Source organism: Aplidium turbinatum, chromosome 14, assembly GCF_918807975.1.
Source record: "Aplidium turbinatum chromosome 14, kaAplTurb1.1, whole genome shotgun sequence".
NCBI lineage: Eukaryota > Metazoa > Chordata > Ascidiacea > Aplousobranchia > Polyclinidae > Aplidium > Aplidium turbinatum.
Window position 1 is genome coordinate 7,739,075 of NC_137485.1, and position 24,190 is coordinate 7,763,264.

General features: G+C 38.1%; 1 protein-coding gene across 3 annotated transcripts in view; it reads left to right on the plus strand.

The window, feature by feature from the left end:
* Positions 1-23,742, plus strand: part of LOC145783086 (uncharacterized) — a 35,156-nt gene extending 11,414 nt beyond the window's left edge. The window contains exons 4-13 of one of the 3 annotated variants that reach the window (XM_082594858.1): positions 3,112-3,285; positions 4,828-4,963; positions 5,804-5,920; positions 16,810-16,938; positions 17,401-17,527; positions 18,993-19,114; positions 20,375-20,473; positions 21,745-21,850; positions 22,183-22,323; positions 22,815-23,742. In XM_082594858.1, coding sequence (XP_082450984.1) covers positions 3,112-3,285; positions 4,828-4,963; positions 5,804-5,920; positions 16,810-16,938; positions 17,401-17,527; positions 18,993-19,114; positions 20,375-20,473; positions 21,745-21,850; positions 22,183-22,323; positions 22,815-23,132 — 1,469 coding nt within the window. In that variant the 3' untranslated portion in view covers positions 23,133-23,742. Of the gene's footprint in view, positions 1-3,111; positions 3,286-4,827; positions 4,964-5,803; positions 5,921-6,272; positions 7,469-7,796; positions 8,139-8,420; positions 12,101-16,809; positions 16,939-17,400; positions 17,528-18,992; positions 19,115-20,374; positions 20,474-21,744; positions 21,851-22,182; positions 22,324-22,814 lie in introns of those variants that run through there. The other 2 variants (XM_082594859.1, XM_082594857.1) reach the window with 2 other exon arrangements.
* Positions 23,743-24,190: the final 448 nt, after the last annotated feature.

A 24,190-nucleotide genomic window follows, 5' to 3' on the forward strand; every position in this document is an offset into this window, starting at 1 on the left:
CCGTGTGCAAAAAAGTATTAATAATTTTAAGATGCCAAACAATCCACAACGGTACAACACACCAAGATTGAGGATTGCCAATTTTGATTGGTCAGTGGCGTGGAAAAACTCAAACGAAAAGAAAAATCAGTTCGTGTTGTGAAACATGTGTGGCCATGAGTACTTTGTTCTTCGTCATCCCCACGTCATAAATCACCTTGTTATTTTGCGTCAAATATTCATTTGATGACGCTTAAGGCTTTTTTGCACTCAGTGGTATAAAATAATAGCCTATCATCTATTTCTTTTGAAATATCGCATCGGATTTTAATTAATTTTACCTTAACGTTTTAAAAGCAAACCTACTGTAAGTGAGCGATTCATTTTTGTGTTACGTTACGTCAGATCAAGGTCTCTTCACACTAAGGTTAATGCATTAAGGTGTAAAGGGTCCTTTAACTTGACGCAAGTTGGAAAATTTCTCTTTCACTGTGTGTCGTTTGAAGGCGTAAACAAAACTGACCGCTGGCCACCTTCTCCTTTCTCTTTGTTAAGCGTAAAGGCTCGAAAGGATTTTTTCATCTGGCACTTTCTAAAGCGCTGCGCTTGTGGCATGTTGTCATAATTATTTTTTAGGTGGACAGCATTTTATGTCAGAAATATTTTCTTGAATTTGTGAGATGGACTGGTTCGAAATTCAAGATACTTTAACCAAATATTAAGACATTTTGTTCTGAGCGTTTAGCCAGCAGATTATTATTTTCGTTACTCAGCGTTTTTACACTCATTTAAATAGCGAGGGCCTGAAAAGGTTCAATACGACTTTGCCGGAATTTAGATTAGGCGATCCTGCATCCTAAATACAAACGCAAGTGACCTTGGTTAATGGTTATATTTGTAGCTGTTGAGAAAGTATGAATTAGAAGGGTGCAGATAATGTAAGGCAGACACTTGTTTTGCAATAGATATTTGTGTCAAAAACGATTTGATACGGCTATTCATCAAGGTTATCTTTTGCATTTGAACACTACACTAGTGTAGAATGTTGTTCCACCCTGGCTAAAATAAATGCGTAGTTCCGTTTTTAATGAACAGACACTTTGGGTATTTAGTTTCGGATAGTCGCATATTTGAAATATGTCGATTATAATTTGCCTCAAAACCGCCATTGATCTGTGCAGATATGCGAGACGGCTTAGCGCAGTTTGAAGAAAAGTTACTTTTCGCATTTTTCTGTTATGTCATTTCTTTCTCAACGACCGCGGAATGACGGTATTAGGTTTATCGAAGTTTTAGTCTGGTACAAAGCTGATTTCGGAGGTAAATTGCTCGTGCAACTTCAAGCGGTAAATTCATCGCTTTTGTTGTTGATTAGCTCAAGTCGAACAGCGTCAAGGCAACTTGCTGCTCAGCGTTTGTGTTATTCTGCATTGCATCGATCAGCCGATTGCTTCGGCCGGTTTCCTGTGCCCACTCTGTGGATATTTTAAGGAAAGTAGGCTTCATACCTCACCACACACAATTCAGGTCGTGGCTGGGCGGAGGAATGTGGCAATGTGTTGATTATTACGTCAAACAATGAAAGGCTAATCGGATGTGATAAACCAGAAATGCTTTCAATCTGATTCGCAGTGTGCAGGCAATGAACGAATTTAATAGTTTTACAAATCTAGTGTGATTTTGAGATTATAACATCAATACCATGAGATTCAGTGCTAACTTTTTGTTTTATTATCTGTCATCAACGTGTCATGAACGAAAAAGAAGTACCAGCTAATAGTGAACGGGATAACGGGAAAAAATCTTGCCAGCTTATAACCTGAATAGTGTTTGCCAGCTTATAACCTGAATAGCGTTTGGGTGGTGAAGTATGTGTCTGTAGCAGCCTAAGGAGTATAACTTATGTCTGGTAGCAGCTAAAATTCAAAATCTATGATTTTGTTTGTGTTTAATCGTAATTTGGCTATTTTCAGGTGAAGAAACCTGCCTTCGGTGCCTGTTTGGTGTACTAGGGCCTAACTCGGTCACATTGTTGTTTTAAACTCTTCCTGAGTGATTGCGAGTCTAGCATCTTTTGGAATAACGTGATGCGCTTTTTCTGCAATTGTTTGAAACGCAGTGACAATTACCGTGTCCAATTCTAATTTTAGTATTCCTCAAATTTCATGTCCAAATATCTCAATATCGGTCACATATTTTTTGTGGAAATTTATAGTTTCGCGTTTATTGTTTTGCCATGACTTTGTGAAGTTTTTTGGTATTTATTAACTGGTATTATTTGCATTTTTAACTTTTCGAAAAGAAGCTTTCCTAAAACGAGTTACGTTTTTTCAAGTACCGGTACCAGATGTGTTGCAAGCGATGATTATAATATATTCTAGTTCATATTTTCACCATAGGATGTTGCTATTTCGGTTTAAGCAAATGAATTATTAATTCACGTCTGTTTGTCTTGTGAGAGTGACAAAATTCAAAATGGGTTGAAAGATTGAGAATTTGTTTGCGTAAAGTATATGTGTGACATTTCAGCCGTTCAAATTCTTTAATTATGTTTTTATATGATGTCGTATCCATCACAGGATGCGTTGCTCCTAAGCACTTTTCAAAGCAGACTGTAAAAAGATGTAGAAGATGTGTTTTTCTCGTATTGGCAAGAATACCAATTGGGGTGAAACAGTTTCAATTGTTTGATAAACTTTGAGCTGAATAGCCATTACTTAACATGTATTCGAAATCGAAAGCGTCAGAACAGTGCTCCAAGAGCGAGCCATTTGCTGCATTGCTGGACATTGTGGACAATCATGACAATGCCATCTACTTCACTGACAAACTCGATTGTTCTGTGGTTTGCAAAATGGCTGATATTGCGATCAATGAGTGAGGCTTGCATTGAAAACCTTCAAGATGTTTCAAGATGTGGCCTTTTTTCTCTGCAGCCATACTAACTTAGTCATGTGAAAGGTAGATCAACAGGGAGTGGTTCGTAAGGATTTAATACTGCAGAAGTTGCAACTTTTGCTTCGTTTTTGCATCTCAAAATTTACCCAAAAGAAAACTAGCGATCGAGTATCTCCCCTTGTAATTTTTTTATTCTTCTATCTATATTACGTGTCTTTTGTTTTGTTTTTTTAGACGATTTTTATAATGATGAAGATGGTGATGAAGAAGAGTTTGTAGAAGAGAGTGATAAAAATTGGCAAAAAGACGTTAATTTAATTCATAAACTGTTGGACGAAGACAGTCTCGGACAGTTGAACGCCGTCCACAACAAATATCACCAGCTCAAGTGCCAACTCCACGCAAGTCGTAAGTAGATCTGCACATATAAGCTAAGCCTGTGCCATTCTTTTTTAAACTTTTATCCGAATTTTTAACTTCCAAAACTGTTAAACGTGACTTTAACTGTTTCAAATAAACTTTAAACAAAAATAGTATTTTAGTAAATCGATATTTTTTAGTTCGAAGAAAATCTGTTCGAGAACTTTAGTCCCAACATTAGTTTCATTTTGTGTACTTGCTTTCCAGCAAGCAAATTATCAAACTCTGTAGATGAGGCAGGAAAGCCACTGAAATTTACCAAAAACAAGCCACGATGTCACGTGTTAGGCTTAAGTAGATCTTACCTCTTACCATAGTTTTCATCCTCATTTTTCTTTAATTTTTAAAACTTTTATTTGAAGATGAGTCTTTAATAAAATAGAATATGTAGTTTGATAGCTTTCTTTTTTGACGCACTAACGGAAAAATAAATAATAACGAAATTTTAAAGAATATTGTTGGTCTACGACTCTACGTTGTTACTCGACGTAGGATGAACTGTGTTGAAAAATTTGATATAAATAAAGTTGTAATTATGACTAGGCACATTACGTTGTGGATACGGTAAAACTATCTGTGGACGAAATAGACTGACTATTTTTTGTCTAATTATGTTTTTATGTGTTTTCCAGTTTGATTTAAATCCAAATTTCCAGATTTTTGACGCATCATAGCCCATTTGAAAGTTTTAAGCTAACTGTAAAGATAAACTGTTATTTTCACTAGCTTCCATTTATTGTGGAAAGCACTTTTCTTTGTGAATTATGAGGTTTATTCTATTTGTGATCTTGTCAAGCTGAGTCGTAAAATCCGTCGTAAAATTCCCGAACGCTCTTCGCCATGTCTTTTCAAAACATGTTCTGTTTAAAACATTAAAAATGGCGGTGTTTTGAAAGCAAGAAAGGTGCCATAGTTGCATTGTCAATTGTTGACAGGAGAATTTTCGATCTAAATAAGCGACTTTTGTGTGTTTCATCTCCCCTTCACAACTGCCAACACGGCTTACTGTTATAAGAACGCTTTTTATTTTCTAATTCTACACCCAAAAACAGCTTTATTCAAGGCAGCAGTTCGGTGTGTGTTTACTCTGACTTCATTACATTTCTTTTAATAAGTGAAAGAGGATTTAATCAACAGATGAAGAGCCTAAAATGTATATACTAAACTCTTGTTCAGCTAACGTTTCGAAAACTAAACTGTTTTCATCTTCAGTGATCCCAAATCATTTCAATAGCACTGAAGATGAAAACAGTTTAGTTTTCGAAACGTTTGTTGAACATGACTGTAGTATCCGTATTTTAAGCTCTTCATTGTTTCATTAGATTGACCAATGGCAATTTTCTTGCTTGCAAAGAACATCGCCATTTTTAGGACAGTGTTGGAACAAACAGCGCTAAAGGCTTTCGAAAAAAAGGATTTTATCATTCTCAGTCAGCTTGACAAGATCTTAGATTGACCAGCCGTTCCAACCATTTTGCTCCTAAAACGAGATTAGGACTTGGATAACATTCTAAATTTTGTGGTTCACAGTCGGAGGAGATCCTAACACTCCAAGCAGCTCTCTTGATCTGATACAAAGTGACGTCGTAGGTACTATCGTCCAAGTAGCACAGATCCCTGAGATTTCAGTCACTTCGCCGCAAAAAAGAAAAGGAAAGTCAGCAAGGTATGACGCTTAACTTGACGATATTCTCCCTTAGTTTCCGAAGATGACCCACTGGTCTGAATCAAGCTTTAGTGTGCAATCACGATCCGCCTCAAGAATTGTTTATTGCTCGGTGTAAACGCCAATGATCTCCATTGCGTTGGTTGATGACAAATATTGGAGCTCAATTTTAAATACATAATGAAAAAAAATAGTTTACTCTTGAAGGGATGTTTTGTCTTTTCTTTGACATATTTTGTTAGAAGATACATTATACGCAAGTTGTAAGCCATTAATTCGACCAGCACAAAATTATTTCGTACTGCTAATGATGGTTTATTTTTGGTCATTCTTCCATTTCGAAGATATTTTGTTCCGGTTTAATCGAAAAATGAATTTGAGTTTCATTCGCCCGATAATGTAGGAAAAATATTTGTGTAATTAGGAACTTCCGAGCCGTTGCCAGTTTTTCGGGTTTCCACCTCATATTAATGTTTCCAATTTGAACAAGTTGAAAGTATTTCCTGTTCTTAAATGAATTGTAAATGAATCGCACTTCATTTTGTGAATACATTGCGGTATGACTGCGCACTAAGCAGCCAAGTTTGCAAAAACACTCTTTTTACAGCACCTCCGCCATTGTGTTGGACAAACATTGCTGTTTATAGCATACCTTGTTTAAGATTATATTCTCCTTAAAGTAGTAACGTAAAAAGATTAAAATAGCTAAGGTTTTTAGTAGTTTTCCGTAAAAACCCATAAAGTCAAAATTCTATGTTATCTTTGCGACCAAGTTTCACTACGTCATCATGGGATTTTTGTTCGATGAACTTCGATTAAAATTACATGAATTTCTTGCAGAAGAAAGGTCGTTGAAGCCTCGTCTGAAGAATCTGCCTCCGAAAGAGCAACCCGGATAAGCGAAATCAAAAAAAGAGCCCAAAGCTCTCGAGTAAACACCGATTCAGGATCACTAAGGTTGGTAGTTCACTTTATTTATGCCACGTCTTAGTATGCGTATATGTTTGATTTGCCACTTTTGACACTAGAAAAAAGTACAACCTCCCTAAACTACGTCTAGCAACGTTGAAACGATTTAAACACAGCAACTTTATTGAGTGGGAAGATGCACGAGTCATTCTTTTTCTGGGATTTCGCGGCGGTTTAGCAGTTCGGTAAGACTACCAAAGTTAAGGTGGTCTAGAAAATGGCTTCCACCTTGCAGGATATAGTTCTAGCGTTGTTGTAGGGAATCGATAAAAAACGCAAAAACTGTCTTCACGCTCGCTTTCACTTCCGCACGTTCACTTTGATACGATTTCGTTCACAGTAATGTCGTCATGCGGTGAGGATGCATCCTTGTTGCACTTCGGCTGCTATCCAAGGAAGCACGCGAGCCTCTCCCCCGCTACCATTGCTCAATTACAACAGGAGTGTTTCGCAAAGAAACGTGAACTGAGCGTCACTGGCACCCTAGATGCTATGAAGGAATGTGTCAATTTGGAAAACGCGGATATTTACCGTGAAAACGCCGCTGCTCATCTCCGGAGACAGTTTTCTGCATTACAAGCTATTCAAAATGAACAGCAACGATCCATGGCAAGCCAAGGTGATACTGCTTTTAATAAACGGCACACACAAGCTGTTTCTGAATCCCAAATACCCGCAGAGTCTTTCGACAAGAATGTTGAAGTGAGAGAAGTCCTGCAACGGCTGTTAGAAAACAGGGCGAAATCGATCGCATACGGAGCACAAATTTCATATGCCGATTTAGCTGCTGTCAGCAAACAATCTGTTGACTTGCAAAATTGCAATCCTTCATATTTGACAACACGAGCCAGGCAAGACTTTTCGGCCATCAAGTCAGACCTTCTTCCTCCACCACCTCGTTTGCCTACCACAACACAAGCCATGCTATCCTCCCAATGTACTGCTTTGTCTGTTGGCAATTCTCTTACATCTTTTAGCAATACTACCTCAGCTTCTTATCTGCCTGCTCATTTGAAGCAAGACGAAAACAGCTATACTTCCACGCCAGTGCTAACCCAAAATGACAGCTCGAGTGTCGAAATAAATCAACCGCTAGATCTGAGCACCTCTAACAAACGTCAGCAACGGAATGTCAATGAAAGCTTAAAGGAAAATTACGTGATGTTACCTGCTCAACCTGTCTCCTGCGGCAAGCAACAAGCCAAGCCATCTTTACCGACCTCTGAAAATCCAGTTATGTCTGATAGGGACTTGTTTCTGATCAGAAACTTAGCGTCAGCGTATGCTAATCAAGGACACACTTTGCCAGCTTTTTTGAATTTATCTCCTCAACAAATGCTCTTGTTGGCTCCCTACTTGCAAAACGCTCCTGCGTCCTTGATGGAAACCTCCTCTGCAGGAAAGGAAATCCAATCGGACCCAAGTCCGACCACAGCACAGGAGTATTTGCAAAAGTTATTTTGGGAAGCATGTCAACGTCATCAAGTGGCAGCCATGCAACATCAGCAGAAGTCTTCAAGAAAGCGAGTGGCATCGGTAAGCTAAATGTGTTATCGTTTACAAATTTTTGTAGCTCGAATTTCTTTGTTAATTTAACCAATCTAAGTTTCGGATCTCCTGAAATCAAGAATTTGACTTTTGACAGAAATGATTGTGCAAAACAGCTTTTTCTGTGTTTACATATTTAATATAACAGAGTTTGTGTTGCTTATATGTGGCACATGTTTGATTAAAGGGATGCTTTGTATACGATTTAACATTGAATATAATTTACAGTATAATTCTGTTTTTTTATAACCGAATGATTGTGTTCGTTCATACGACCAATTTGTCATCAATTTCATAAGAAATTATTTAATCTCAGGCGGAAAGCGAGCAGCAACACCGATACAGCAGCCCCCCGAAGACCATGCTCATGAATAATAGAATGAGGGGCTCATCTCAACAAAATGGACAGTTTCGTGAAAGTAGTAAAAGCCCTTCTGTGATAGCCACTAACGCCAAAAGGTACAAGCGCTATGCAAAACCCCCCTATTCATATGTTTCTCTCATCACCCTGGCCATCCTCTCGTCGCCTCAAAAGAAGTTAAGACTGTCACAAATTTTAAAGCGGATATCAGACATGTTCCCATTCTTCAAGGGCTCATACCAGGGCTGGAGGGATTCAGTCCGCCACAACCTATCCCAAAACGAATGCTTTGTCAAAGTAAGTCAACTTCTGTTTGTTCTACAAGCAACATAATGGCGTTTCAATCGAACCTTACAATATTGTGAAACCATTAGTTTTTGTAACGTGTGTTAAAAGTGATTTTCAGTGCTGCTTTAAACTGACATTTTAGGGTACGAATGTCCATTGTTTTGTTTAACACTTAAACAGCATCAAGCCAGACCTACATACATTTTTTTTCTGTGCGCCCGTTTGGTTCCATTCAACTTGAAAATTGGTAACAGAAAACAATGAACTCACAATTTCGTTTTGTTTCAATAGGTTTTAAAGAATCCCTGCCGACCCACAGCGAAGGGAAACTACTGGTCCGTAAACATTTCTTTGATACCCCACGAGCTTTTGTTGCGTCAAAATACCCTTGTGTCACGTTGCACACAAGAGTCTGGCTTCACCTACAGGAAAGACCTCACCGAGGTATTTGATGTGTTCAATGGAAACATAAAGGTGGAAATCCCGCAGCATTTGATCAAAGGAGCCCGTCTTATCCATGAACCTGCTGCGGTGATGGAAGTCCTTTTGTTGGAGCCGAGAAGAGAAGGAGACGTAATCGGATCTGATGCAACAAGAAACACAAGAGGATATAGTCTTGTGGACATGTTTCCTCAAGATGATTGCATTGGTGATAATGTTTTATCATTGCACCATCAATCTTTGACTAACAGTAGATGGCCTGGAAAACCCGCAAAAGCTGGAGCGTCGGTAGCACCGACTAAACTCGTGCTATCTCCTCAGCATCTGGTCTATCCAAGCGTGTCGTACTCACAATACGTTTCCAACACAGAGCCACACAAGTTGGCCATTAGTCAAAATTCCAACGGGTCGTTTACCTTAAATGCCGAAGCCCAACTTCAAGCACAAAAAGAATACTTGGCTCAGGCATTAGCCAAGCAAATGCCTGATGTAAAAAGCTTGCCATTTTTGCGACATTACCTTGCTAACAACTCCCAACAACCAATTCAGCTCGAGAAGAACACCATGCCCCAAGAGGATTCCAATCCGACAAACGTACCTGTTGCCAGGGATGTGGACGTTTTGCCAACTAGTCCACTGATTATGCGAGATTCAAATGCGAGGAAAACTTCCGAATTTTCCAATCTAAATAGTTCGAGAACCTTCGTGCAAGATGTCACGCCCGAACACGGAAGTGATCACCAATCAAAACCCGCAAGTCCTGAAGATCCTCCTACATCTGAATGCTCCTTGATGGAACAGGAGTCTTCACCTGTGGATCATCCTCTTGCTGATGATGAGGCTACTGAGTCTTCAAGTCCTCTTCCTGTCTATCGTGGACGATCCCGATCGTCGGACGTGTCTTCTGAAACGGTGGAGCTATCATCCCCAAGCATCGGTGATGAGGTGCTACCTGTTCCTCCAACTTACCCTATTCCATTCACCGGATTCAACATCCGTCTTCTTGAACTCACAAAGTCCGTGTGAAGAAGAGGGGCCTAAACTTGCCATACCTATGCACGTAGTGATAACACAGCTACCAAAATCTTTTTTACGTTGGTTGAACGTTTGCAGACATTGAATCAATGTATAAAGGTTAAGAAGATACCTTCTGAAAGAAACGAAAGCGCAAGAATGAAGTTTTTTTTCTGTTTATTTTGTGCTTGTTTAAATTATACCAGATGATGCACGTTGTTGTAAATAGTTCAATGAGATTTTCTTTGGTGATGTAATATCGTGACATGAAGCAATATAACGTTCTAGTGTACATTGTGTTGCAATCATGCAATGTCGTTAAAATATTGTGCAGTAACTGCAAGTTCGTTCCTTCCTGAAAGAATTGGTGGATTATTGTTTTATTTTTGCTATCAGTGCTGTTTATTTTTATTTTTGTGTGCTACAGATGTTTTATAAACAACTTTGTGCTAACGCAGTAACTGGCTATGACATTGAAAAAAAACGTCTTTTTATTGTACTTTTGACGCCTGCCTCAGATATTTGAACATACCTCGCTATTTGTGGCAGTTATGTAGTTGTTCCCATAACGTGTAATCAACGCTTGAGATTCGTGAATTAACATTGCTTGTACATAGAAACAACGGTGCCAGTGTGGCATGTGATCAACCTAAGCGTTTTATTGTTGTGGCTTTCAGTGGCACACCAGGAGATTGTACGAACGTGTATAGTGGAGATCACATGCCATTCTAGCACTGACACAATAATGGTGCAGTAACATTACCTTAAGATCGCTTGAATGTTTGCAAGAAATAAAAATAATCTTTAATTTTTTTTACAAATTAACCGAATCATTTCAGCGTGCTGCGTGGTTTAATTATCATCTCGTATCATCCATTTGTGTTCGTGTTAACCTGAGCTGACTTCCCACTGAGAAAGTTGCTCTGACATGACTCAATATTGCATTAGTTCTATTTGAATGTGCTTTTTCTTGTATTTACTTGTCCGTTTGACAGATCCGACAACGTCTATCTACTATGTCATTTTAACATAAAACTAACGTTGTTTTTGAACTATACAACATTCTTTTATTGTCCTGATGCAGTGTTTATAATTCAACAAATGCTGTGTATATATCAAAGCATCCAAAACAATTTCTATACCTCATTAGTGTTGTTGGTGGCAATATACGTTATGGTTACCTCATTTGGTTAGTGTCACATATATACAGTAGATATGTTGTCCAGGAAAAACCACCACCTATATATACCAACAAAGTTTTGTGATTTTTATGTTTCAGTTTATATCTAGACAGCAAATCAACCGTTTTGTTTAAAGCAACTCCAAGTTTCACCATTCCACTGCTTTTTTTTTCAACTTGAATGATGTTCCTGGTTATTTTTTTGGCAACTTGTATTTTTGACCTTATGTCACTCTATCGTTGGAAGCGCTAGATTCCGGTTTTTGACTTGATTTTTCACTGTCACTTTCGCCACAAGCGAACCACAAATATCCAGACAGCAAAATTCGTCACTTCTACGTTGATTCTGTAAAAAATGACAGATTTTACTGTCTGGGTAACTTCATACCTCTTTGACAATACGATTGCCTTGCTGCGGTCAGAAAAGTCTGTTTTTTTTACATGGTTCCAACGTATGGCTGCATTGAAACAATGCAAAAAGCGCAACTTTTTCCACTTTTGTTGGTTCATCGTTCATCTTTCTCGAGATCATCGTTCAGTTCAGTGGACTTTGCCAACCAATTAGCATTTTTGGGACTTATCCGAGCCGGCAAGTGAAACCTTTTTTACAATGATTTTCTGGCTGGCTGGGATCTTGTTTCTTATCAAACAAAGCCAAAGAAGATACGGCATAATCCTTTCTAACCAGACGGAACCTGCGAGACATGCACAATTATTGTTTTTAGTCGAGCTTGGTGTTCGTTAATTCATTCCCTTTGGAAGAGAGTTCGCTTTGTTGTACAACAGACTTGCAAAACTGTTATTCTTTAACTGATTTTTTTTTCGTAAAATCAACCTGAAATTTGCCATCACATATTTGTTTTTGTAAATTATCACTTGCAGAAATCTGCCGTGTTTGCGTTGTACAAACGTTATACTTGTTTTTTTTAACCAGGCTCCAATTTTCCTTTGATTTGTGTACATTGAACCACGACCAGTTGAAAATCTTGACCTTCTTTGCAAATTTACGTGATGCTGTTTATTTTAACATCCCGAACACCAAATACCTCATCTGTTGTTTTACCTAATTATTGAATTGAGCTATTTTTGACCGTCTGTTTCACGTTTGACAATGTGATACTTTTTACATTGAATCGATGTAAACAAGACAAATATTATCGGTGGGTTTGGCTGTTTCCCAGACAGCAAAATCCGTCATTTTTACATTAACGTCTGCAGACGTTAAATCAATGTAAATATGACGAATTTTCTGGTCTGTGTTATCTTTAAAATGTACTGTTTGAATCTATTTGATGAACTGACACACCACTATGCGTAATAAACTTGAACAATACAATTGTCAACATCAATCTCATCACACAAAAAGGAAGTTTAAGTAATCCGTGTTCATACGAAGACTGCTCGGTCAATCATAGACCTACGGTTTGCAACACTACGTTGAGCTATCCTCACAACAGTTCAGGTGTTTCGGCGTCTGTAGTTGATTCGTGTAAAAAAGGACTTTGCTAGCCAGTTGTTGGACTGTGTTTCCAAGCGTTTTCAAATTTTGCTACAAAATCCTTGAGGTTTTTTTTGCTGTGCGGTTTCTTACATCTCAGGCAGCAAACAATAATTTTTTACATTGATTCAACCTTAGTAGACGTTGAATTAATTTAAAAAGCGCAAGCTTTGCTGCTGAATATTCGCAAGTGGTTAGAGTTAGACACTTGCTTTTTCTACATGACCCCAACTGCTTCGCGGGTTCCAGTTTGGAAATCGCTGCTCCACATGAACAAAAATAACTAGGAAAACGACATCAAAAACAACAAGATACCAAAGAGATGTTTTGTACATGTGAATACTGTAATACTAATAGCTTTTCGTTATTGAAGCTTGCAAATTCAGCCGCTGAAACAACACTACGAAGTGTTTACACTTGAACTTAGATTTTTTGCAACCAAGATTGTGATGTGACAAATTAGACGTGACTCGGACTGGCGTTCATGTTTCAGTTTTACCGAGCTTACAAAATCGGTCCTTTCTTTACATTGATTCAACGTTTGCTGACTGAGATACAACCGTCGCTGATCAATTTGCAAACTTGACCTGACTTTAACCCCTAGAAAATTCTTCTAACCTGCGAAATGTTTTTCATTTACTTTTTTGTTTTCGCAACAGATTTTTCATGTTCTTCTGCACGTAGGTGAAATATTCTTTCGACATTTTTTTTACGCGTAAAAAAATAAGATCGCTGTTCAACGGTGCTGCCTGTTGTGTGAGGATGAAGCCACACAAATGAGCCGTTGTCAAAAAATATTTTTTCTATATTCATGAAAGTTCCATCCAGATTACAATCTCATTTTAAACCGATCAACAACTCTTTGTCACGATCAATGCGGCTTACATCGAAAAGTGTATATTTAGTTTGTATTCAGTGTAAATTCCGTCGGCTGCATAGCCGAGTGGTGAGAGCACTGGAACGGCAATCGAAAGGGCGCCGGTTCGACACCACTCAAGAGCATGCGGCTGTGTCTGTGGCAGGACACTTGAAGGCATGCCTGAAGGTGGACACGAAGATTGGCTTCCTTGCCTTCCCGTCCACTTAATCTAAATCTTCAACCACCGGGTGTATGCCTGGATACGACAAACAAACAGTGTAAATTCCAATGTTGCGATTCGGGTTTTGTAGCCATGCTAGCGATAGCTTTGCTTCTTTTTACTCGAACAATTGTAAGGTTATTTCTTCTCACAATGTCGATGTACATGTTTAAAAAATGCAGACTATCACTTCTTACATCATTCTGTGATAGTTTGGCTCCGTAGTGTGTTATTAAATTCGATCTTTTTTGTTGTTGTTAAATGTGTAAGCCATTTGTTTATTTCTGTGGTCTTCGCAGGAGAACCATCCGCTTGTTCTTTCTCCCAGCTAGCAGAACTAGTCACTTTTACATTGTTTTAACGTCGCTAGATGTATAAACACGTTGTTCAGGTTTTCTCTTTCACACGGTAAGAGTTTCTATTCCTCAGAAAGCCGAAACGACAGCATTTTTCATTTCGAGTATTTTGAGGTGGACATGCGCACAAACAGCTGAAATAATAAACTGGCCAGTACATTCTGAGACTATTTGTCCAGTTGACCGTACATTGACCGGTGACTAATGTTAAGTGGTCAAACCTTAGATGGCTTGTTGATGCATGGGCAAGGGATATGATTGTAATCTTCGTAGTTCTTTGATGCGTTGAATAGACGACAAATGACATACACCACAGGCTAAAGATCGCCGGGATAACTGATGCTTAGACAATGGAATGTCAACCGATTTAGCTTCAATATCATGATATTCCAACGCCTAGCAACGTTAAATTAACGTAATTTATCCCACTATCTCAGGGACAGGGCAACAAAGTTTATCTTTGAGCGTGCAAAGTTATCTGATAGGTGAGGTCCTTTTCAGGAGCAACTTTTCCATACGCCTAATCAATGTATAATGATGATAATTTAATGAAAATGACCAGTTTTTATCGGTTGCATCTTTCTTGGTGTTGATGTTTAGTTTAATGCTGTTATCACCAACCGCGCTGCCGTACTAGTGTCCACCGTGCGAATCTTGCTGTTTATAATTGGCTCGACCTCATTTCACCCGAAGACAAATCGACCTGGTTTCAACCGTGGTCGTTTATTGCTTGTTGTGTTCGCTTGGTGTGCGAACCAAAGCCTTGACATTCGAGTATAAATACATAACAATCATGTCGGTGCTTGTTAATTTTTTTTTAGATAATCTGCATCTTCGTTTGTAAATGATTTCAATTCTTGCATCATGTGGTGTGCCCCAAGGCGCCGCCTTCGCGCCAAGTTCACCTCAAATGACCTTTGACCTCTTATGATGTTTACATCCACGATGAATCGTGACCCAAGATTTAAAAGTGGATATTATTTTGCGATTCAAACAAAACTAATCTAGTTGAGATGCAAAAGCCATCGTGATTGGCAGGTGATCGCATACCTAGCCACTAAGTTCGATTATTTTCGTGATTCAATTGGAGCTTTTTATCTTCTCTTCGTGGACTGACGGCAAATAACTTGCTTGTTAACTTTCAAAATGTTCAATATGAGATCATTGACTTTTTCTGATACTTTGATACTTTTAATGATACTTTTTCTTGTGTGTATTTTGCAATCTTGCTGAGCCACTTTTCCAAGTTAGATTCCAACGCCTGCAAACGTTGAATCAATGTAAAAAAATGGCTTGATTTTTTGGCTGGAGGTGCAACCGTTCAACGCGTGTTCGAAATTACACCCAATCCCCCATTGTACCACCTTAGTCTTGCAAACAGCGATAATAGAAAAATGCGTGATTTTCTTACTTCGAAAATTCCTTTCTTTTTAGAATGTTGAAATTAATGTGAGCACACACGATCGTTTCTATCTTTCAAACCGGCTTCATTGAAATAACGCGAGGAACTCGAAAAAGTTTTGTTTTCTTACAAACATGTCCTCTTTTAATTAACTTTATATCAACAACGGAATGCTTATGTTAGCCAATATTAAGCAAGAAAGCCATTTATAATAGGCTAATCGTTAGTTTTGGCAAAAGTAGCCCGCCGTAGCCTACCGTATATTTAATTTGATGAATAAAACCGAAATGTACTTGGCTTGCATGGTTTAGTAATGAGGTAATATGTATTAATGCGCTGAGGAATCCCTTTGGAAAGGTGAAGCCCAATAACAGACATAAATATGTTCATTGAAACGCTGTTTTCATTCAAGACAACTTTTGGGAGGATTTGCAGCATTGAATGCGGTAATGCATTTCGTAAATTCTAAATTAAAAACAAAATTATGTCAATTTTTTAGAGAAGAAATAATTCTGTTGCTACGTGTAATATATTTGCAGCGCAGCGTCAAATGATAATTTATTTTACTAAAGTTACTTCAGTTTTTGCAAATTCCGAGCGGCAACGATGATTCATCATACTCTGCGTTGTTGGTCCAGTTGGCGCCACTGAAGCAGTTTTTCAGTTTCATTTTTTATTTCTGACCATTAAAGTGAAAAATATTACTTGCCATCACATAGCAGGTGTGTGTAAAAAGGTAGAAGCGACAAAACGCGAGCGTTAAAGCATTGGCACTAAAACCGGAACCTTTTTTGTGCACATGTTCTCCCTTCAGATCACACTGTGTTCACTGTTCATCGCATACTTTTGTGAAGTGAAGTCTACTTGACATTTTGTTTCCCGTTTCGTGCAAACTGTTTCCAACTGGTAAAATCCGCTTTTCTTCATTGACTCCACGTACACAGACGTTGAATTAATGTAAAAATGACGGATTTTAGGTTTGTCCTGATATGTGGTTGCCCACTTTCAACGAAAATGGCATAGAAACGATGTAAAAACTTTGCTATCTAGGAGTAGATTTTGAACTTTTCTTTTGCTAAATTTTCTCATAAATCAACAATTGAATGACCAGGTGTGGTGGGTTGGAAAGAAAAGCTTAAAATAGCTGGCACGTGATTGGATGCTTTTGGTCACGTGATGTTTGTGCACAAAGGACATAGTTCGCTGTATGGTTGTGTTTTCGAGAAATGTAATAAACAACTGACTCGGTGATCCCGCGCGAGTCAAATTGTTGTTTGTTATTGTCATCATACGAGGACTGAATCATCCCAGACTACAAAAGCAGTCTGCAGACGTTGAATTAATGTAAAAATAACGGATTTTGCGATCTTGGGTCTCAGGCTGGAAATGCAGTGCCGTTAATCTTAATTATATTTGTTTGTCTGCATACCACCAGCAGCAGCATCACAAGCGATTGTTGCTGCAGGTTTATTCGGATAAAACAGATTTTTTATGAAACATTTTTGAATAACAGCAATTGTTGCTGGAGATTGATGGTCTATTCAAAAGTAAACTAATTTCTGCCCTGCAAATTCCGTCATTTTTAGATTCTACATGTACATGCATTCTTCATAAGACGTTGAATCAATGTAAAAGAGGGATTTTACTATCTGGGTAGTTAAATATGCTTTGAAAAACGTCGAAAATTATTCATAATTGTTTTTGTTGCAGATATTTGAATACCTCACCAGACCCTGCGGTCGAATCAACTGAAAACAAACCGCGGCAGCAAGATGGCGCTAAAGCAAAAACTCCGAAAGAAAACAAAAAGTACAAGAAAAAAGAACTGCCACCAGTCGAGTAAATATATTGCCGTTGATGTTATCAACATCTTTTTTTGGATGGAACAACGCTAAATAATTGAAAACCAAGAAGAGAAAATCAAGATTTTGCAATGCTTAAAAATTGTCACAAAAATTGTCATTTTTTAAATTGGAGTTAAGCTGTTTGTACGAGCTACTGTAGCGACTCAGTTTAGTCACATGAACATGACTCATGTTTTTTTGTTGTGAGTTTTAGTTTTTTCAAACCCATTTTCAAAATTTGGATTAATACAAAAGTAGGTTTATAATAAGTGAAAACTTTTCCTGGAATTATTTGTTCGATTTTAGAATGTTCTGCCACCAAAAGCAATTCCAATCTTTCGTATTATTGCGTTTGTAACACCGCATGCGGATTATTTTAATTGAAAATTGATAATGGACTTGAAACGTCCTTTCATCTACCTGCAAACTTCTTCAAGATATTTATCGCTTTCACCAGGTCCGATTCCGATTCGGAAGATCTCAGTGAAGATGACATCATCAAAGGCGTCATTTCATCTATCGCGGAATCTTCGAATGTTAAGTCAAAACCCGGAAAAAGAGTCCCAACCCGGAAAGCGAAACAGGTAAGACAACTCTTTGCATGACGTCATGTGCTCCTGCTTGTGTACGAGCACAGAGCTCGACTTCCGTTGAGACAATCTTACGCCACCACCACCTGACTTCAACTTTGTAAAAACTCTCATTATGAAAGAAGAGAACAATCGATGCTGAATATCAACGGCGAAAGTGACTTTGAAAGCTCGGGATAAAGCAGTTGTAGGCAATGGTCGCATAGAGTTATAGAAGGTGGAAGTGATTGGTTAAATTTTCGTTTTCAGTCTTACGTTTTTAAGCCCTTTGCTTCTTAGACTATGAACATATCTAGCGCTACGTATCAAAAATGAGAAGGACCGAGCTACCAACGATGACGTAGCTTGCTTTTGGCAGAGTCAGGCGCATGTCAGAAGATCGTTCAAAGGGCCATGGAAGCTCATGACTTTCACATCGAATTTTTCACGGAAAAATATCGTCATATGTTATGTCATAGTTTCTGAGTTCAACGTAAAAACTTACTTTGTCAAAATTCCCACTGTCAGCGTTGACAGTAAGCGAATTCTTCAGGCTTTGTTTTTTATGTTTTTTCTTCAGTTGTGGTTCTATTTTCGTTCTGTGCTACGTAAGCAAAGAAAATCTTTACACCACTCATGTAAGTTTAGCTGATCAGGCAAAGTCTTGGAATGTTTTTTCACTCATTTTCTCTTTATATGCAAATTATGTTTTCGTTTAGATTTGTCATTGTCAAGTGCTAGCCTAACCACATTGTATCCACAGTGTGGTTTAGATTTTGTTTTTCTAAACGCAAGTAATTGTGTTTTCTTGATGACCAGTTGTTGTTTATTGTAGTGGCAATTGGTCAAATTCGTTGTCAGTAAGCTCAGGCAATGCAGATAGCAAAAGGGACTATATGGATCAACTAATTTGTCTGTGCTTTCAATCACATTTTTGTGGTACTTGACGTGGTTTAAACCGCACAGAAAGTTTTATGTTGATCTTTTTTTACTGTCTAAATATTGTCTGGAATTTTGATATTCTATTTGTGCAAACTAACTTGACAAGGAGCTTATTTTATTATTTTATAGCTTCGCCAATAACTTAACACCATATAATTTTAATACTTGGAACCTTGCAATGAACAAAAAAAAAAACATTCTTTTAAAATCGCAATTTTTGCGTCTCCTCTTGTTTCAATTTAGTTTTTTTTACAAGATAATCCTATTTATGACATTGACTTCAACCCTCGGCTATTATCTTAACTTGTCGGCTACATAGCCGAGTGGTGAGAGCCCTGGTACGCAAACGAAAGGGCGTCGGTTCGACACCGCTCAAGAGCATGTGGCTGTGTCTTTGGCAGGACACTTAAAGGACATGACTGAAGGTGGACACGAAGATTGGCTTCCTTGCCTTCCCGTCCACTTAATCTAAATCTTCAACCACCAGGCGAAAGCCCGGATACGACAAAAAAATCTTAACTTCAAAAATATTTTGCAGAGAGCGCACAGCAAATTGAAACACATCGGTAGCGATAGTGACGACAATGACGATTCGTATGACGATGATGACGATGATTTTGACATACAAAAAGAGTGCAGCGGCTTGCGCGCCGGCAATCGGTAAGTGTATTTGAGTAAGTGACGGATCCAGAAGGAGGTGATTTGGGCGATCTCCCCGCCCCTGAATCACCGAAAAGGAACTCTGTACTCACAGTGTATTTGCAAGGTCGAATTTATGTATACCTACACATCATTGTGTTTATTGACATCGTCCCCTCCCCAGGACTAGGCCTACCTGCTGGATCCTTCCCTGGTTTGAGGCAAGAAAACACCTTTTCAAATTGCAACTGGTGTTGATCCTGTGCTTGAAGTGCTCATTGTTATTTTTCTGTTTGTCCTGGTACAAGAGTTATTTTTTTTAACTTTGTCAGAACAGCAAAGAAGACAATATAAGGGAATAAACGCAATACGTTTATTTTACGAAGACCGTGATGTTAGACGTAGTTTAGATTCTTAGACATCGCGCGGAAAGTCAGTCCTCGCATGCTTTACCGAAACAGAAAATATGTTTTTTTCCGTATCTGTAAGAAAGTTAGTAAATTTCTGCTTTGGAAAAAAAACGATGTATCAGAAAAAGAAAGGCCTCGCATTTTTTATTTATTCTTTTGGAAACCAAATAGTTGAAAATGCAACGCAACATAAAATCTCTGACCTTCTACGTATTCACTTAAAATTGTTTATCTATCTTATGCCAATTTTGATCTTAACTTTTTCTCGAAGGTTCGTTTGCATGGACGTAGGTTAATCATTTTAACAGCAAATTTGACGATAACTGTGATAGTTGATCATGCGACTCAGGTTCAACTCCCTGCCTGTACACTGTGCAGTCGAGCAACGCATGTCAAGGGCAGTTATCCATCCAGTATCCTCTCGTGGGTGTGATAGTTGCCAGGCAAACAACAACAATCAAAAATGTCAAACCAAGTATTTGTGATAAAATGGAGCCACATCTTAAAGCTTTCACCAAAAGCAATATCCTTCATTCAAAAAAAAAAAAAATAGACAGGCCATTGAACTGCATTGGAATTTGAACTGCAGCGGAATTTTTGTTCTCTACATAGGATTATCTGTTAGGTATTACATGTTATTCACGCTTGTGGTACCCGCTTGTGTGATGAAAGTGCTTTATTGCGGTTGAAAACCGTTTTATTTTTGGCTGATTTGCCAAGCACCGCCTGAGTTGCGGTAACATTGTGTGTTACATCGTTGGCAACACACGTATGGATGTTTACTGCCATGTCCGTGAGTAACGTTGTTATTCAACGTATAGCCTCAAATGCCAATCTTTGTCATGCCTATAAATTCAATATTGTTTTTCAGTTCAGCTCGAAAAGCCTTGCAACGGTCAAGACTGGCTCGATCGTCATTGGACGAAAATAGAGGTGGTCATGGCAACGAAATAAACAAAACTTCTGCGAGGTGACGTCATGATTGTGAAGTTTAAGATCTTTTATTGTTAACTTAACCAAGATGTTGGAGTAAATTTATATTTTGTGTTGCTGAACGAAAGTGCAATTTCAGGAAATGTACAATGCAAAATTGCTATTTTGCCTTCATCAATGCGGTTCTAAGTCCACTTGCCAGCACACCCAGTCTAATTTCTTGACATTATTATTTTGTAAGAATCGAAGATTTCATCTACGTAATATGCATCTATAGTTACCACATGAAAAAATATACTTAATACAATTAGAAAGAAATGAAAAAACACGAAATTTACAAATGTAGTAAAATTAGTTCACAACGTAAAAAGAACTACGAGATTTCTCAGCCATAAAAATCTGTTCTTTTAAAAAGAATTCAACATCGCTGGACGTTCAGCGGTAGTAAAACGACAACTTTTTGCTTGTTGAGTGAAAAGGTCACTCCTGTTTTCTATTAGAAGTTTTTGACCAGTTCCAAACACAACCACTAAAGTGCGCCCTTTTCACCTTCGCATATCTTATCCCCCGGGCAATAGTTACATTTTGTTGCTCCCAGCAAGCAAAATACGTCTTTTTTACATCGGAATCAACGTATAAACGACGAATTCTGATGACTAGGATCATGGTGTCTGGTTGACACTTTCAATATGTTTATGTTTTTATCGAGTTTGAAAATTGCGAAATGAAGTTGATTCAAGTTTATCGTTAATTCGAAGAAAATCACACATAAAAGCATGACGCATATGATTCTAAATGATTCTCTGGGATATTTGGTTACTCAAGGCAAAATATTACACGAGTTTCTTTCAATACTACGTCACACTCAATTTGATACGTCATAACGCCAATATCGATGCGAAAACAAAAATTTGACTGGATGATGGAAAATGTTCAAAATTTGTCAGCGAAAGGCGAATAACAAAATACTTTTGACCTTGCTCAAACATTTATGTAGTTGCAGTTTTGTGATACACTAAAAAAAAATTTTTGAGCTTTTTGATATTTAATTTGATTAGCTTTAAATTATGTTTTTCTGTCGGGAATTCGCTTTTGTCCCATTCGACAACCACAGATAAAACATTTTTCAATGGCCCCCTTGAAAAAGGCTCATGGCCCCCAGGTTGGGAATCCCTGCACTAATGAAGTCAATGCTCTAATGATTGGAGTAATATTTATTACCAAGGAGGGTAGTGAGAAGCTCTCAGCATCTTCTGACCGGGCAAGGAAAACTTATGCAAGTTTTAGAAACATTCTTTGTTCGTGCAGGAAATCGACGCTTGCAGCTTCTGCTCAGAAAAGAAAAAGAAGCCCTGACCAATCACATTCCTCAGATCAGTCACGTGATCAATCGTCCAGTAAAAAGAAAATGACGGTAAAATATTTTGTTTTTATACCAAGCATGCAGTTCAGTTCGAACATAGTACCTCTACAGTCCCAGTTAACAAATTACCTCCTTTTCACTCTGTCTCCGATGCCTTAACTTCGACACTGCCTGTTTTATTAACTCATTTGAAAGCAACGCATCTCTACGATGGACACAACTTTTTATGAGGTTTTCGTCCTCAGACGTTGAATCAATGTATAAAAAAAGACTGATTTGCTGGCTGGGTAAATCAACACAAACTTGAGACCAGATCATTCGATTGGGAAATACTTTACGATATGATACCGGTATCAAGGTCTTGAACTTGTTTTGAATTCCAGCAGAGGCGAAGCTCTAGTCCGTCGTCAAGCGATAGCAGTCTGGGAAAGGTTAGTGGAATGTACAAAACTGCGAAGCGGCCAAAGTCTTCCACATCATCTGCTATCTCTGTACCCACTGATGAAGAAAGCGTTAATATTGAAGTAAGGATTGCAATGAGTTATTGGATGTTTGTATGGTGCCATAGAGTTCCAGCACATAAAATCGTTTGTTTTTACGTTAACTTAACGTCACTAATTTCCAAGTTAGCTATTTCGTACTTTTAGAAGGGATTTTACCCCTTCTTTTGAATTTTACTGGTCTAGTTTTTGCACTGCAGTATCTTGAAAATCACTTTTCTACTTTTTTAGTTTTTGGTAAATGTTGCTCAAGTAAAGTGTGGTCTACTGCTGGTTATTGACAAGTCTGATGGTATTGCACAACCGTTTGCTGTTATTGTGAAATAAACTATAATGACGATAGCAATATATCTAAAATTGTTAACAACAATTAAGCACGAGAGCTTGACGCACATGATGAGTACAGGCAAAAACATGCACGCGGACAAACAACTAAGTTTCTTGCTGTGTTGACAAATCCCATCAACCCAGACAGCTAAATCCATCAATTTTACATCGATTCAACGTATATTTAGGTTGAACTAGATAAATTTGTCGCTCTGAAGCCTTTCGGAGATGAGAAAGAACGTCCGCTTTTAGGCAAAGTGGTGACTGTTACAAAGAACTTTGTCAATATCATTTGGTACACTGGTGGCTACTCTTCCAAGTGGGGAGAATCACTTGTCGGAGAAGGAGATGATAAGAAGATCCGAGGGGAAAAGGTCTCCAGACGGCACGTGCTCATGGCTGGAATCGAACTCACTTCAACAGGAAAACTTCCTGTGAAAGTGATGAAGGATTTGAGGAAGATGTACCCCCAATTGGACGAGCAGGGACAAAGGCGGATGCCCTGAAGCTATTCATGTAATTTTATTCACACGAACGCTTTCTGTAGTAAAATACATATCTTCATTTTCACAATAACAATATTGATTGCTTGTCTTTAAAAAGTCAGTATCAGTACACCATGTATTGAAGTGCTTGCGTAATTTTTTTGAAACAAGTTAGTTATTTGATTCGGAAAATATCGTGTTGGGGGGCGGATGACCATTCTGATGTGTTTTCCCATCGCTGGATTGTTTTTTCCATCATCAGAGATCATGACATAAACAAAAATGGTGATGCAGCCAGCAGCATCCTTAATAAACTGTGAAAACTGTTATCACACTAACATGCGCTGTAAATTAATTAGAACTTACCCTTTTTTCAACCGTTTTTATAGCCTGCTAGAACTTTTTGCTAGTTATCATGAAGTTCTCTGTCTTGGGCGAACCGTTTGGTGACGCATGAGTTATGAAACATCGATGTTCATTTCCAGTGGTGCTTTTATTGGTGTATTTTTAAGACATTTGATAAACTTTCCGAGCTTTTGTTGCATCTTTGTGATTTCATTGATTTGATACGATGAGAAAATTGTAGGTTGTTGATATCAAGCCGTTTTTCTAAACATGTGTTTTCAAAGTCTTGTGTTGTGTTTGTGATTAATAGGCTTTTTCATCACTTCTCATTGGATTGTTCTCAGTATTAGTCTAATTTGTTGTGCCAGATCTTCATTGTCGAGCTATGAGTTAATAGGAGAAATGTAGGCTAAACGAACAGGAACAAGAATTATGCGGAGGAGTAGGTTGATTTACTTCACTATGACAAGACAATGACATTTTTTTTTAATTTTGTGTGGAAACTGCTTTATTTAATGTGATTGGTAGACCTTAATAAAACAATGCTGAACTTCGATCTCAATTTACATCAGAAATCTGCGTACACTGCAGCACGTGAAGTCCTAAACTAGAATTTGTGGTCGCTTTGGCTTGCTTACTGTGAAAGAGATTTTTTATGAATACAACTTTATAATTAATCGTAAGAGGCCGAGTAGGCCTACCTGGCAGACTAAATACTACCCTAGACAGGGTCG